Below are 15,000 nucleotides of genomic sequence, written 5' to 3'. Positions count from 1 at the left end.
TAAATACCCCTAGAATGACTTTGTACCTAAGTTAACTTCCCATAAATCCCTCTAGAAAAACCCCATAAAGTGCCATGTCCATTAAAGTGCATAGTGCAATTGCTAATTGTTGCGGGGCAAAAATCCTTGATTATGCGGCACGTTTTCTTAAAAAATGCGATGGAATATGCTATATATATGATATTTATGCAATTTTATGCGATGAAACTGTGGGAATTTGCAGTGAAATGCACGAAAAAAGAGAAAAAAGTGATTCCCCCCCCCCCCAACACCACGCTGGTTTTCGATCATGTTCACGTCGCATAATTAGGTCGCTTCATAACGTTCCCATGGCAACAAGCTGCTCTTGTGTGAAGTAAACGCAACATTTTTCAACTTTCGGCTAAGATATATTATGGGACTTTTTTGCAACGAAAACGCGGGGATTATGAAATCATGCAAGCACCAAATATTTTGCACGGAAATCGGCAATTTATGCGGCGAAAGTGCGGAGTATTTGAAAGAAATGCACTTTGGCTGATTATGCGCTGAATTACGCGATCGCATAATCACATTTTTCTGGAGGGACCGTATAGTGGAATGTGGATGAATCAGAATGTGCTGAAATAATCATTTGACACGTTAAATCGGAGGTTTTTAAGCTCGCTACAGGCATTTAGTTTGTGTTTCAGCCCTTGGTTGCATATTTTGGCAGAAGTGGAGAGTATAACAGTATCCTGTGAATCCAAATTTTAATTATGTTATACTGTTGTTGTGTTTCTTTGTTGCTGTTTGGTATTTGTTATTTGTTACTGCTGGCTGTAATGCAAATTGCCCCTCGGGGATAATAAAGTGACCCTTTAACCTTTAACCTTTAACATGTTGAGTTCTATCTCTAGGTAAGCCATTTCTAGCTGCTAACAGGTGTTTTTATTCAAGCATATTCAGTTGTTGCATCTGTTTTTCGCACTAAAGCTCAGACGCTTAAAAGGTGCAGTAGGTATGACTTATAAACTTATAACTTTCTGTCATATCTGCTGAAACTGACCCTATGTTCCAGTAGAACTACATGAAGCAGGTCATTAAAAAATAAAAGATCTGGCTCCTCTGGCTCCACCTATAGTCCCTGTTCAGATGCACCAATCAGGGCCAGTGGGGGTGTCTAACTGTTCAGATGCACCAATCAGGGCCAGTGGGGGTGTTTTTTTTTTTTTTTTTTTCTTAGGGGCTCTAACTGTTCAGATGCACCAATCAGGGCCAGTGGGGTTCTAACTGTTCAGATGCACCAATCAGGGCCAGTGGGGTGTCTAACTGTTCAGATGCACCAATCAGGGCCAGTGGGGGTGTCTAACTGTTCATATGCACCAATCAGGGCCAGTGGGGGTGTCTAACTGTTCAGATGCACCAATCAGGGCCAGTGGGGGTGTCTAACTGTTCAGATGCACCAATCAGGGCCAGGGGAGGTGTCTAACTGGTCAGATGTACCAATCAGGGCCAGTGGGGGTGTCTAACTGGTCAGATGTACCAATCAGGGCCAGGGGGAGGTGTCTAACTGGTCAGATGCACCAATCAGGGCCAGTGGGGGTGTCTAACTGTTCAGATGCACCAATCAGGGCCAGTGGGAGTGTCTAACTGTTCAGATGCACCAATCAGGGCCAGTGGGAGTGTCTAACTGTTCAGATGCACCAATCAGGGCCAGTGGGGGTGTCTAACTGTTCAGATGCACCAATCAGGGCCAGTGGGGGTGTCTAACTGCGTGTCAATCACTGCTCATGCACATGCATTCATTCTCCCTTGTGGGGGGAGGGGACCTTTAAGGGCTGTAGGTAGGATTACTATCCAATAGACAGCAGTGATAGGACACACTAATTAGGAGTTTCTCCCTGTTTACCTGTTTGGGTTGTTTTTAGGTGGCTTGTGGTTCTGGCTGAATTCAAGTACTGATGTTACCTGCGCTGGCACACCACGAGGACACTGTCAGGGTCTATGTAAAGCATCCACACTGATAAACTACAGTTAATAAAGAGACATTTTATTTCTACGTAGAGCACTTTTCATTATATTTAATTGAAAGCTTGCTTAAAAAGAAAGTTTTTTTTTAGGCCCTTCTTGAATAGTTAGTCAGGTGACACTAAAAACATTCTGGCACGTTACCACAGAGAAGCTCCCACATCAGGCGTGTATCGTATTACCGCTGAGATGCCTTTGAGCAAGGTACCGGCGTCCCAGCTGTCACTCAGCTTCTCCTGGTAAACAATCTTCAAATGCACGCCGCTCTCCAGTTCCCAGACAACAGAAAGATGAGAAACAACCACAGAATACACACACACACACACACACACACACACACCTACCAGGCCGGTTCTCACACACACACACACACACACACACACACACACACACACACACACACACACACACACACACACACACCCAGGCCGGTTCTCTCTCTCTCTCACACACACACACACACACACACACACACACACACACACACACACACACACACACACACACACACACCAGGCCGGTTCTCTCTCTCTCTCTCTCTCACACACACACACACACACACACACACCTACCAGGCCGGTTCTCTCTCTCACACACACACACACACACACACACACACACACACACACACACACACACACACAAGAGATGCTCACAAGTCTCTGAGCTAGGGTCCAAGTCAAGTCTCAAGTCTCTGAGCTAGACTCCAAGTCAAGTCTCAAGTCTCTGAGCTAGAGTCCAAGTCAAGTCTCAAGTCTTTGAGCTAGAGTCCAAGTCAAGTCTCAAGTCTTTGAGCTAGAGTCCAAGTCAAGTCTCAAGTCTTTGAGCTAGAGTCCAAGTCAAGTCTCAAGTCTCTGAGCTAGAGTCCAAGTCAAGTCTCAAGTCTCTGAGCTAGGGTCCAAGTCAAGTCTCAAGTCTCTGAGCTAGAGTCTCTGAGCTAGTCCAAGTCAAGTCTCAAGTCTCTGAGCTAGAGTCTCTGAGCTAGTCCAAGTCAAGTCTCAAGTCTCTGAGCTAGAGTCCAAGTCAAGTCTCAAGTCTCTGAGCTAGAGTCCAAGTCAAGTCTCAAGTCTCTTGTGGTTATGATAAGTGTTGCATCACGTACAGCGACCTATCCAGGCTGCTTAGAACACTGCATAGCTATACATAAGGAATTCAAAGCATGCAATATGCCATTATGACTCCTTTATCTATCAGCATACAGTCTCAGCTTTGATTTTGGTATATAATCAGTGTAAACAGACTACTGCAACATGACAAAAACACCAAGAATGCTTTACTTTTAAGTTAATATCTGTATTTTACTACCTTGTAGCTTGAACATACAGTAGAGTACAGACCAAAAATTGAGGTTCTGAAGAAAAAGGACTCCCTTGTCTGTCGATAAATTATAATGAAAGGCCTTGGCTCCTATTGTGCTGGCTCTGTGGGGCCATAAGACCAAATATAGAAAATGTTATAACTCACCACACTAAAACTGACATACTCCTATTCAGTGCAAAACTGCAAAACATCACAGTGTAGCTAAATGCAAAACACTATTGCAACCAAATGAAACTTTTAAAACACTACAGTGCACTTTCTTATGATAGAGAATCCTAAATTATTTGTTACTTACTTAATGGCAGATCCATGTAATGTGCACTGCCTATGCAATACCTTATAATCTACTGTAAGTCGACACATCCCTGACTCTCAAACCAGTGTAACGTTATAACAAAATAAAACTGTAATTATTGTGATATGATCAACAATAATCCTGTAACCACACACACACACACACACACACACACACACACACACACACACACACACACACACACACACACACACACACACACACACACACACACACACACACACACACACACACACACACACGAGTCTTAACGCCAACAGTGTTACAGTGCATGTGAGCATGTGTGTTTTCAGCGTCACCTGTTCAATTTGACCTGTGATCCTCCTTGTATTTATAAAAGCTGGCACAGTGTTTTTATTTTTTAACTGCCAGATGGAGACACAAAGCGGTATCTGGTGTCTGTATTCTCTTAAAAAAATCTAAATACGACAACGCTAAATTACTAAACTATTTTGCAGAGTAATGTCCAGAGTCATGTTCATTTAAAAACAGTCACTAACTATAAATCAGAGAAGCCGCGCCGTTAGCTTTGGTTTAACTTCCATCTCTGGTGCGATTCTCTCAAATAGATATTTGGTTTTCTTATTTCTTTTTTTTCAACTTCAATCTCCAGCGCAGATCCACACGCCCAAAATTATTCAAACCGTAGGCTTAACAATGATATATATGGGCATGGGCGCCCACGGTTCGGTTCGTATCACCGTTTTCGGTTCTTGTTATTTATTCTTTTAATCTTTAACGCTCCAGAATATACTTCAGCATATGATATATGGCTAAAATTAGCATATTGAATGCATGTTGCACAATACATGCACACAGTGGCAGCTCTATATATTGTTTTATTTCATCATAGGTAACGTGAAATCCAAAATGTTCCCACACACCAGACTATGAACGACTATAAAAAAATATATTAAAAAAAATATATTAAAAAAATATATATGGGCATAAAATATTTAAATCAGATAAATAACCTAAAAAAAGTCATATAGTCTCCAATTGTTCTTTACACAGGACCAGTTCACTCAAGACATTTCCTTCTGTGGACTTTAAACTTTGAAAAAGACATGACCCTGATAACGAGCGCTCGTCAAAACTTATTGCAGATCTCGAGTGCTCAAAAGCCAAAAACAGCTGGAGAAAATTTAAAAGAGCAGACTCAGAAATGAGCGCACCAACTATCGGGATCGCACACTTTAATCTGACTCTCGCACTCAAGGATCTGTGCCGGTGTGTTTTCAAAGGTCGAGTAACGCTCAGAATTGGTTTTTGTGGCCTCTCAAATCTTTTGTTGTCAATACACTTCCATAGATAGAAGAGACAGCTGTCAAAACACACTACAGAAGACACACACACACACACACACACACACACACACACACACACACACACACACACACACACACACACACACACACACACACACACACACACACACACACACACACAGAGGAATGTGCTCGGTCAACGTGCAGTATGTAGGGGCTGTGTTAGCTTTATACTGAGCTAACTGCTAACAGATGGCAATAGTCTTGTGTCTGCTGCAGAGCCAGGCAAGCTAAACTAGACATGGTGCCAAATGGGACTAAACCAGGCCAGGACCAAAAGAATCGTATCCGTTTTCTACCAAATAACTTGTGTTTAAAGACAGCTACACACTGGCTGCGTGGCGCGAGCGTGTCAGCTGTGTGGCGTGTCCGTTGGTTTTTCGGCTCACAGTGCCCAACAGTGCCCGACAGTGCCCGACAGGGCCCGACAGGGCCCGACAGTGCCCGACAGGGCCTAGCAGTGCCCGACAGTGCCCGACAGGGCCTAGCAGTGGCCTACAGGGCGCCACGCCGTGCCTGACAGTGCCTGACAGTGCCTGACAGGGCCTAACAGGGCCTAGCAGTGCCTAACAGTGCCTAGCAGTGCCTAACAGTGCCTAACAGTGCCTAACAGGGCCTAGCAGTGCCTAACAGGGCCTAGCAGTGCCAGACAGGGCCTAGCAGTGCCTAGCAGTGCCTAACAGTGCCTGACAGGGCCTAGCAGTGCCAGACAGGGCCTAGCAGTGCCTGACAGGGCCTAGCAGTGCCTAACAGTGCCTAACAGTGCCTAACAGGGCCTAGCAGTGCCTAACAGGGCCTAGCAGTGCCAGACAGGGCCTAGCAGTGCCTAACAGGGCCTAGCAGTGCCTAGCAGTGCCTAACAGGGCCTAGCAGGGCCTAACAGGGCCTAGCAGGGCCTAACAGGGCCTAGCAGGGCCTAGCAGTGCCTAACAGGGCCTAGCAGGGCCTAGCAGTGCCTAACAGGGCCTAGCAGTGCCTAGCAGTGCCTAACAGGGCCTAGCAGGGCCTAGCAGTGCCTAACAGGGCCTAGCAGGGCCTAGCAGTGCCTAACAGGGCCTAGCAGGGCCTAGCAGTGCCTGACAGGGCCTAGCAGTGCCTGACAGGGCCTAGCAGTGCCTAACAGGGCCTAGCAGGGCCTAGCAGTGCCTAACAGGGCCTAGCAGGGCCTAGCAGTGCCCGACAGGGCCTAGCAGTGCCTGACAGGGCCCGACAGGGCCTAGCAGTGCCTGACTTTTTGCTAGAAGCTAACATTGTAGCTATGGCTGACCTTTGGCCTACTTTAGCATATGAACATTAGCTCACTAAGAACCTGGGAACCACAATCCCACTCTGGCAGTTTGATTTTCTGTGTACTGAATTGTTTACCTAAAGTAAACTTCTTTGACTTCTATGCACATCGTCTTTTTTGAAATATTAGTTTTTCTAAAATAAAAAAAAAATCCCAACATATCGCCTTACGCACAGTATCGAAATATATTGCAATATACTGAATCGTGACGATGACACCATTAACACCAAGTGGACCCTCACTGCTAGACGCACACAGAAAGTGTGATTTTAGCTCCAACGACACGCTGGATAGTATGGTAATTTATGGCTTGTGACTTTAGCCTGTGAAATTCCTGTGTTTGAGGATTTCTGATGGCTTCTCCTGGGTTTTGCAACGTTATCAATCGTGACCTGCTGTCATTCACACACACAGAAAGCAGATATTACATCGGGATGAGATACCGTGCAGGTTTAACCGAGAGATGAACACATGCTGTAAGCACTGACTGCTCTGGGAGCGTCGAAGCTTTCTCCCCTTGCTGCTGACCTATACTGTGTGTCTTGTGACGTGCATGAGGACACCTTATGATGGTTAAATGTTTGCAGGCTTTAATTAGGCTTCAGTTGACGCCATGTGCTGCAGAATGTGATCTGAAGCTGCCTGAAGCTGCGTAGTTCACATTAACCTCTGTTATTTAAAGCACTGCACTGTTATTGATCGGCAGTCTGCTCATCGTTTGCTGTTAAGAGGAAGATTTTCACGGAACTGTAGTCTCGTATTCAATCAATCCATCAGACTTTATTTATAAAGCACTTTTCATACATAAAAATGTAGCACAAAGTGCTTTATACAATCCCCCCACAACCCCATTCACCCACCTACCCAACCACCCCTAAATTGACAGAAATAATGCCATTCAAAACCTGAACCTAACCGGGGAAATGCCATTAAATGTGAGGAAACACTAGAGGCAATTGGCATTGCCAGACCTTCCTCCACAGCGCTGCGAAGGAGGGTCTGGCTAGTCCACACAGCATTGCGGAATGAGAGAAAAACGTGCTCTGGTTTATCGGCATTTCTTTAAACCAATCACAACTTATTGGCGGTGCCAAGCGCCGAGCAGAGCCACGGTGCCTCTGCACAATAGTCTCGGGAAGGAACTGGTTTTGGTGGAACATGTGGACGTTCAAAAGTAGTTTTAGTCGTGCAACAGAAAACTCAGATTGGACAGATAGTCTAGCTAGCTGTTAGACAGGCAGACAGACAGACAGATAGTCTAGCTATCGGTTAGACAGACAGACAGATAGTCTAGCTATCGGTTAGACAGACAGAAAGATAGTCTAGCTATCGGTTAGACAGACAGAAAGATAGTCTAGCTATCGGTTAGACAGACAGACAGACAGACAGACAGATAGTCTAGCTATCGGTTAGACAGACAGAAAGATAGTCTAGCTATCGGTTAGACAGACAGAAAGATAGTCTAGCTATCGGTTAGACAGACAGACAGACAGACAGACAGATAGTCTAGCTATCGGTTAGACAGACAGAAAGATAGTCTAGCTATCGGTTAGACAGACAGAAAGATAGTCTAGCTATCGGTTAGACAGACAGACAGATAGTCTAGCTATCGGTTAGACAGACAGACAGATAGTCTAGCTATCGGTTAGACAGACAGACAGACAGACAGATAGTCTAGCTAGCTGTCTGGATTTACCCTGCAGAGATCTGAGGAGCAGGTAACCTGAGTTTAAAATTACAACACAAAGAAAGCGAAAGGTAACGGACATCTGGCAGAATTTCTGGTGGCACTAGAGATAAAATCGGTAGAGGAACGTCGGATATAGACTAGAGATGCACCGATAGCTCGGCCATGACCGGAATTGGCCGGTTTTCTCGTGCTCGGCCATGACCGGCGAGCTGCAGGTCAGTCTGACATATGCCGATTTTCATGCCGGTCAACGCTACAATTACCTGACAACAGAAGTTATACGAGTTACAGTTCTCAAGGACGCCACGCACACACGCACGCCACGGTCTCTTTTTCATTTCTCTCAACTTCTCCGCAGTGTGTGGCGCGTAGCTGCTCGCTCCCACATGTAGGGAACCTGGTGAGTTAACCTGCAACATGTCAGCTGTTTGGAGATTCTTCAGCATGTGAGCAGAAGATAACAAGTTTACAATATGCAACACCTGCGAGGAGACAGTAGGACGTGGAGGGACCACACCAAAAACCTTAGTGGTCCCCTACTACTGTATCTGAAGTCTCTTTTATATAGACCTTAGTGGTCCCCTAATACTGTATCTGAAGTCTCTTTTATATAGACCTTAGTGGTCCCCTAATACTGTATCTGAAGTCTCTTTTATATAGACCTTAGTGGTCCCCTAATACTGTATCTGAAGTCTCTTTTATATAGGCCTTAGTGGTCCCCTACTACTGTATCTGAAGTCTCTTTTATATAGGCCTTAGTGGTCCCCTAATACTGTATCTGAAGTCTCTTTTATATAGACCTTAGTGGTCCCCTAATACTGTATCTGAAGTCTCTTTTATATAGACCTTAGTGGTCCCCTAATACTGTATCTGAAGTCTCTTTTATATAGGCCTTAGTGGTCCCCTAATACTGTATCTGAAGTCTCTTTTATATAGGCCTTAGTGGTCCCCTAATACTGTATCTGAAGTATCTTTTATATAGGCCTTAGTGGTCCCCTAATACTGTATCTGAAGTCTGTGGAGGGACCACACTAAGAACCAGAATCACATTTATTTTAATGTGATATTAGATGTGAAAAGAAGGAAATGGTTCTAATGTTGCTCTTTAGATGTGTGTGAACGTCCCACATCAGGAGTCATTCATATAGTTCTATTATATAGCGATCTATTATCTGTTCAACACGTTCCATTAAAGAAAATATAGAAAATAAATATTTGTGTGTGCTGTAAAGTGGTAAAGTGGTGTAAAGGAAAATCGGAAATCGGAACCGGTCTAGAAAGTTGTAATCGGTGCATCTCTACTATAGACGAAAAAAAAAAAAAGCTAAATCTGCTCGATTTACATTTGGTTTCTTAAAGTGCGGTGCCTCTATTTTGATAAACTAACATGAAGAGGCATGACAGAGCAGGTCTTATGAGGCTTCCATGGAAGGACGTGGCCATGATTCACCTCCCACACCCACACACAACACACACACAACACACACCCACGCTACTGGATTTCCTTTAAATACCAACTGACTTCTGTGTTACTGTTACATAATCGTACCGGCAGCTGACTGTCTTAACAGAGCTCCGACACACAGGTACTGCAGCTCTGAATACTCTGGTAGTCTCGGCCCATGTCCTCCATGCATTCATACAGCCTGTAGTCTGCACCAGCAGCTTAATACGGACTCGTTTATGTAGTTGTCTTTGAACTTCGTAGCAGTTCCTCTCCTCTTTCAACATGACAGTGCCCTCTGTGCACAAAGCCAGCCCACAGAAAACTTGTTTAGCCCGGTGGCAAGTGTCCTTTTTTTTTTTTTTTACGATTGCTCGGCTGCGGCCAGTTACAGACTGATGGCAGCATTAATGTAGAGCCCAATAGTTTCTGTGATAACTGAAAGTTACAGACTGATGGCAGCATTAATGTAGAGCCCAATAGTTTCTGTGATAACTGAAAGTTACAGACTGATGGCAGCATTAATGTAGAGCCCAATAGTTTCTGTGATAAGAAAGTTAAACTGATGGCAGCATTTGACAAAGTTTCTGTGATAACTGACAAGATGGCAGCAAATGTCCATAGTTTCTGTGTTGAAGTTACAGACTGATGGCAGCATTAATGTAGAGCCCAATAGTTTCTGTGATAACTGAAACATGGAGAGAATCGCTAAATTGAGAATTTAAAAAAGCTAAAAACACAGATTCCACAGCCTATCGCTGATTCTGCTGCATCAATTTTGAAGCTTTTTTTATAAACGGTTTATAGGTGGAGTGCTTTTAAAGTGCTCATATTATGATCATATTATTATCTTTTTTGTGCACGTTATAGGTCAGGCATGAAAATGGGTCAGGGGTGAAAAAGGATATTACCCCTTAGGGAAGAACATTTTAAATATTCCATATTTTAAAGCATCAATCTGATGCATTTTGAGATGCATTTTTTTGCCAACCAACAGTGTAATATTTCAATATGCACTCATTAAAGTTAATTTGACCGGCAAAACAGGTAAAGTCCTTCTGACATTACACAATAATAAAAGTCAATTTTTCAATTTTTTATTTATCATACTCTGCTTCTGACTGGCTAGTAGTCCTTACCTAGGTACTGTCAGGGCACGCCCTCATACTCTGCTTCTGACTGGCTAGTAGTCCTTACCTAGGTACTGTCAGGGCACGCCCTCATACTCTGCTTCTGACTGGCTAGTAGTCCTTACCTAGGTACTGTCAGGGCACCTCATACTCTGCTTCTGACTGGCTAGTAGTCCTTACCTAGGTAATGTCAGGGCACGCCCTCATACTCTGCTTCTGACTGGCTAGTAGTCCTTACCTAGGTACTGTCAGGGCACGCCTCATACTCTGCTTCTGACTGGCTAGTAGTCCTTACCTAGGTACTGTCAGGGCACGCCCTCATACTCTGCTTCTGACTGGCTAGTAGTCCTTACCTAGGTACTGTCAGGGCACGCCCTCATACTCTGCTTCTGACTGGCTAGTAGTCCTTACCTAGGTACTGTCAGGGCCCTCATACTCTGCTTCTGACTGGCTAGTAGTCCTTACCTAGGTACTGTCAGGACACGCCCTCATACTCTGCTTCTGACTGGCTAGTAGTCCTTACCTAGGTACTGTCAGGACACGCCCTCATACTCTGCTTCTGACTGGCTAGTAGTCCTTACCTAGCTACTGTCAGGACACCCCTCCTCATACTCTGCTTCTGACTGGCTAGTAGTCCTTACGTACCTCGTTAGTGGGCACGCCTCATACTCTGCTTCTGACTGGCTAGTAGTCCTTACCTAGGTACTGTCAGGGCACGCCCTCATACTCTGCTTCTGACTGGCTAGTAGTCCTTACCTAGCTACTGAGCATGTGCGACTCCCAACAAAGATGGTACATCAGTGAGATGTCTCACTCTGTAGCTAAAACAGAGAGCTCAACACACAGGGTGAAAAGAGGAGCTGCAGCAATGTGCAGCACAACATAAATATGGTGTTTTTTGAAAATTAAACCACGTAAACCTATTCTGGTACAACCTCATAGACTCTGCACTATGAAACGTGTATGTATACAGAGAGAGAGAGAGAGAGAGAGAGAGAGAGAGAGACAGGAAGAAAAAAAGAGGGGGAAAATTATCCCCAAAACAGCCAGAGTAACTTAGCATGAAATTACAAAAAAAAAAGACAGATGTTATGAATATTGTTCAAGCATTTTCCCCTGGCCCATTTCATCCTCCAGTATCACAATCCTTAATGGTTGCTACATTATATCATACCCACACACACACACACACACACACACACACACACACACACACACACACACACACACACACACACACACACACACACACACACACACACACACACACACACACACACACACACCTCTCCTGGTTTGTTTGGTCCACAGTCGAGAACACCATCATATCATGCGTCACTTTGTGTACCTGTGTGTGTGTAAGTGTGTACACCTGTGTGTGTTTGTGTTTACGTGTGTGTGTGTGTGTGTGTGTACCGCCGTGTGTACCTCTATGTGTGTGTGTTTGTGTGTGTGTGTACCTCCATGTGTGTACCTCCATGTATACCGCTGTGTGTGTGTGTGTACCTCTGGTGCCAGTCGCCATGGCTGCCACCTTCTGAAAAGCACCTGTGTGTGTCTACGTGTGTGTGTACCTCCATGTATACCTCTGTGTGTGTGTGTGTGTGTGTGTCTGTATACCTGTGTGTGTGTGGGTGTGTGTGTGTGTACCTCCATGTATACCTGTGTGTGTGTGGGTGTGTGTGTGTGTACCTCCATGTATACCTGTGTGTGTGTGGGTGTGTGTGTGTGTACCTCAATGTATACCTCTGTGTGTGTGTGTGTGTGTGTGTGTGTGTGCTACCTCCATGTATACCTCTGTGTGTGTGTGTGTGTATTTACTTCCATGTATACCCTGTGTGTGTGTGTGTGTGTGTGTGTACCTCCATGTATACCTTTGTGTGTGTGTGTGTGTGTGTGTGTGTGTGTGTGTGTGTGTGTGTGTGTGTGTGTGTGTGTGTGTGTACCTCTGTGTGTGTGCTGTGTGTTTGTATACCTGTGTGTGTGTGTATCCATGTATACCTGTGTGTGTGTGTGTGTGTGTGTGTGTGTGTGTTACCTCCATGTATACCTGTGTGTGTGTGTGTGTGTGCTACCTCCATGTATACCTGTGTGTGTGTGTGTGTGTGTGTGTGTTGTATACATGTGTGTACCGCGTGTACCTCTGTGTGTGTGTGTGTGTGTGTGTGTGTGTGTGTGTGTGTGTGTTTTACCTTCTGTGTGTGTGTGTGTGTGTGTGTGTGTGTGTGTACCGCGAGTTCCTCTGTGTGTGTGTGTGTGTGTGTGTGTGTGTGTACCTCCGTGTGTACCTCTGTGTGTGTGTGTGTGTGTGTGTTTTTACCCGTGTGTACCTCTGTGTGTGTGTGTGTGTGTGTGTGTGTGTGTGTGTGTGTGTGTGTACCTCGTGTACCTCTGTGTGTGGGTGTGTGTGTACCGCGGTACCTCTGTGTGTTTTTGTGTGTGTGTGTGTGTACCTGTGTGTGTGTGTGTGTGTGTGTGTGTGTATACCTGTGTGTGTGTGTGTGTGTGTGTCTGTATACCTGTGTGTGTGTGTGTGTACCTCTGTGTGTGTGTGTGTGTGTGTGTGTGTGTGTGTGTGTTTACCTCTGGTCCCAGTCGCCATGTCTGCCACCTTCTGAAAAGCATCCAGGAAGGCTCCGGTCACCATGATGGTCGTCCTGAGTCAAACACAAACCCACACGTGTGTTAGCTGAATATTTTAAATAACACGAGAGGTTCTCTGAGTAACCTCTGACCTCTGACCCCTCCTTTAATCCTACTGGTGTCCTCGGGTCAAATTTGACCCATTTTTTTTCAAAAAGTTTCTATATCAGAAGAAATCTGGGTTTCTTTTAACCAAAAATTGTTCCCTTCAACGCTCTTCACAAATAAAATGAATCATCAGTTCACCACTTTCATTGAATGTGGGCGTTTTATTCAGTTTTATAACATTTGAAGAAAAGAATTGATAAAAATGTCTTGTCTAGACTTGCAAAACCGGTTTAAAAAAAAAATAATTAAAATTCAACTGAATTTGAAAACTAAAAGTCAAAACGAAATGAAAAATGAAAAACTGTGTGGCCGGGTTGGATCAGTGGGTAGAGCAGGCGCACATATACTGAGAGCTTTATGCCTCGATGCAGAGGTCTAAGGTTCGAATTCGACCTGTGACAATTTCCTCTCTCTCTCTCTCTCTCTGACTGGCTAGTAGTCCTTACCTAGGTACTGTCAGGGCACACCCTCATACTCTGCTCCTGACTGGCTAGTAGTCCTTACCTAGCTACTGAGCATGTGCGACTACCAACAAAGATGGTACATCAGTGAGATGTCTCACTCTGTAGCTAAAACAGAGAGCTCAACACACAGGGTGAAAAGAGGAGCTGCAGCAATGTGCAGTACAACAAAAATATGGTGTTTTTTGATATAACCTCTAAATACAATTATGAACCTGAAAATGAGCATAATATTCTCTCTCTCTCTCTCTGTATTGATCTGTTATTATATATGTGTTGGTCAGTCTGTCTGCTTGACAATCTGATTTTGCAGCAATACATTTGAAGTGAGATGAACAAGAAATTTATCTTTTTAGATAAAACAGATGTTGACAAAGTTTTCCTTTTGGGGACATAATTTGAAATTGGGAAGAATCTGAAGTTGGAAAAAAGGTAAATACATTGCAATATATCGCAATATGTTTAAAATCGCAATAATATCGTATCGTGACATTAAGTATCGTGATGATATCGTATCGTGAGGCCTCTGCTGATTCCCACCCCCTAGTAGAGGGTGACAGGAGTCAATTTCCCTGTCGGTAACGTGTTTGGGATGGATAGAGCAGAGAAATCAACTGGAGATTTCTTTCTCTCGGGATTTTGCAGGACAGGATATTTTTTGGGGGGATGGCAGTCAGGTGATCGGGATGTGACGGCAGTATTTTGGTGTGCTCGGGATGGGATGGGAGCGAACAATTGATTCCCGTGTCACCCTCCATAGGATGCGCTGCTATTAGACTCGGGGTGGTATAAGGCTGGTTTCTCAAAATTCCCAAAAGTCCTTCATCATTCCCCACACGAAAGTAGCCTGACAAGCCAGACCCACATCAAGGTGTTGGGTCTGGGAACTCACCATTGGTCAGGGCTCAATCCGAGGGGCGGGACAAACGGTTGTCTTTCAGATTCCCTCTGCACGCAATAGGATAGAGCTACAACCAATCAGAGCAACGCTAGCTGATAGTCTTCCAGAGTCTTCCAGAGTCGCAGCCAAAGCCGATTCCAAAGAGATTTGAGTCTTTAATACAGTATTGAAGGAAAAAAATTAAATTTCCCACTGCAAATCCTTGCACTGATAACTCCGGTCTATCCTTTAGGCCCAATTATGTCATAATACTGCGTCAGATGTGCCCTTTAAATTAGCAGGTTAACTCAGCAGCTCTTTGACAAAAAGCTAATTCAATGTGCTTCTATGTGCTATATGGACTTGGGTCTGCAATAAAGCTTTATTATTATTATTATAATGT

At 44.5% G+C, this 15,000-nt stretch overlaps 1 protein-coding gene across 1 annotated transcript in view; it reads right to left on the bottom strand.

Annotated features, from left to right (window-relative positions):
- mtss1 (MTSS I-BAR domain containing 1) overlaps nt 1-15,000 on the bottom strand; it is a 109,144-nt gene that overhangs the window by 59,771 nt on the left and 34,373 nt on the right. The window contains exon 3 of the mRNA XM_039798877.1: nt 13,089-13,162. Coding sequence (XP_039654811.1) covers nt 13,089-13,162 — 74 coding nt within the window. The remainder of the gene's footprint in view (nt 1-13,088; nt 13,163-15,000) is intronic.

Source organism: Perca fluviatilis, chromosome 4 (genome assembly GCF_010015445.1).
Source record: "Perca fluviatilis chromosome 4, GENO_Pfluv_1.0, whole genome shotgun sequence".
NCBI classification, from domain to species: Eukaryota; Metazoa; Chordata; class Actinopteri; order Perciformes; family Percidae; genus Perca; species Perca fluviatilis.
Note: the sequence above shows the minus strand (reverse complement) of the source record. Positions and strands in the feature narration are given on the sequence as shown.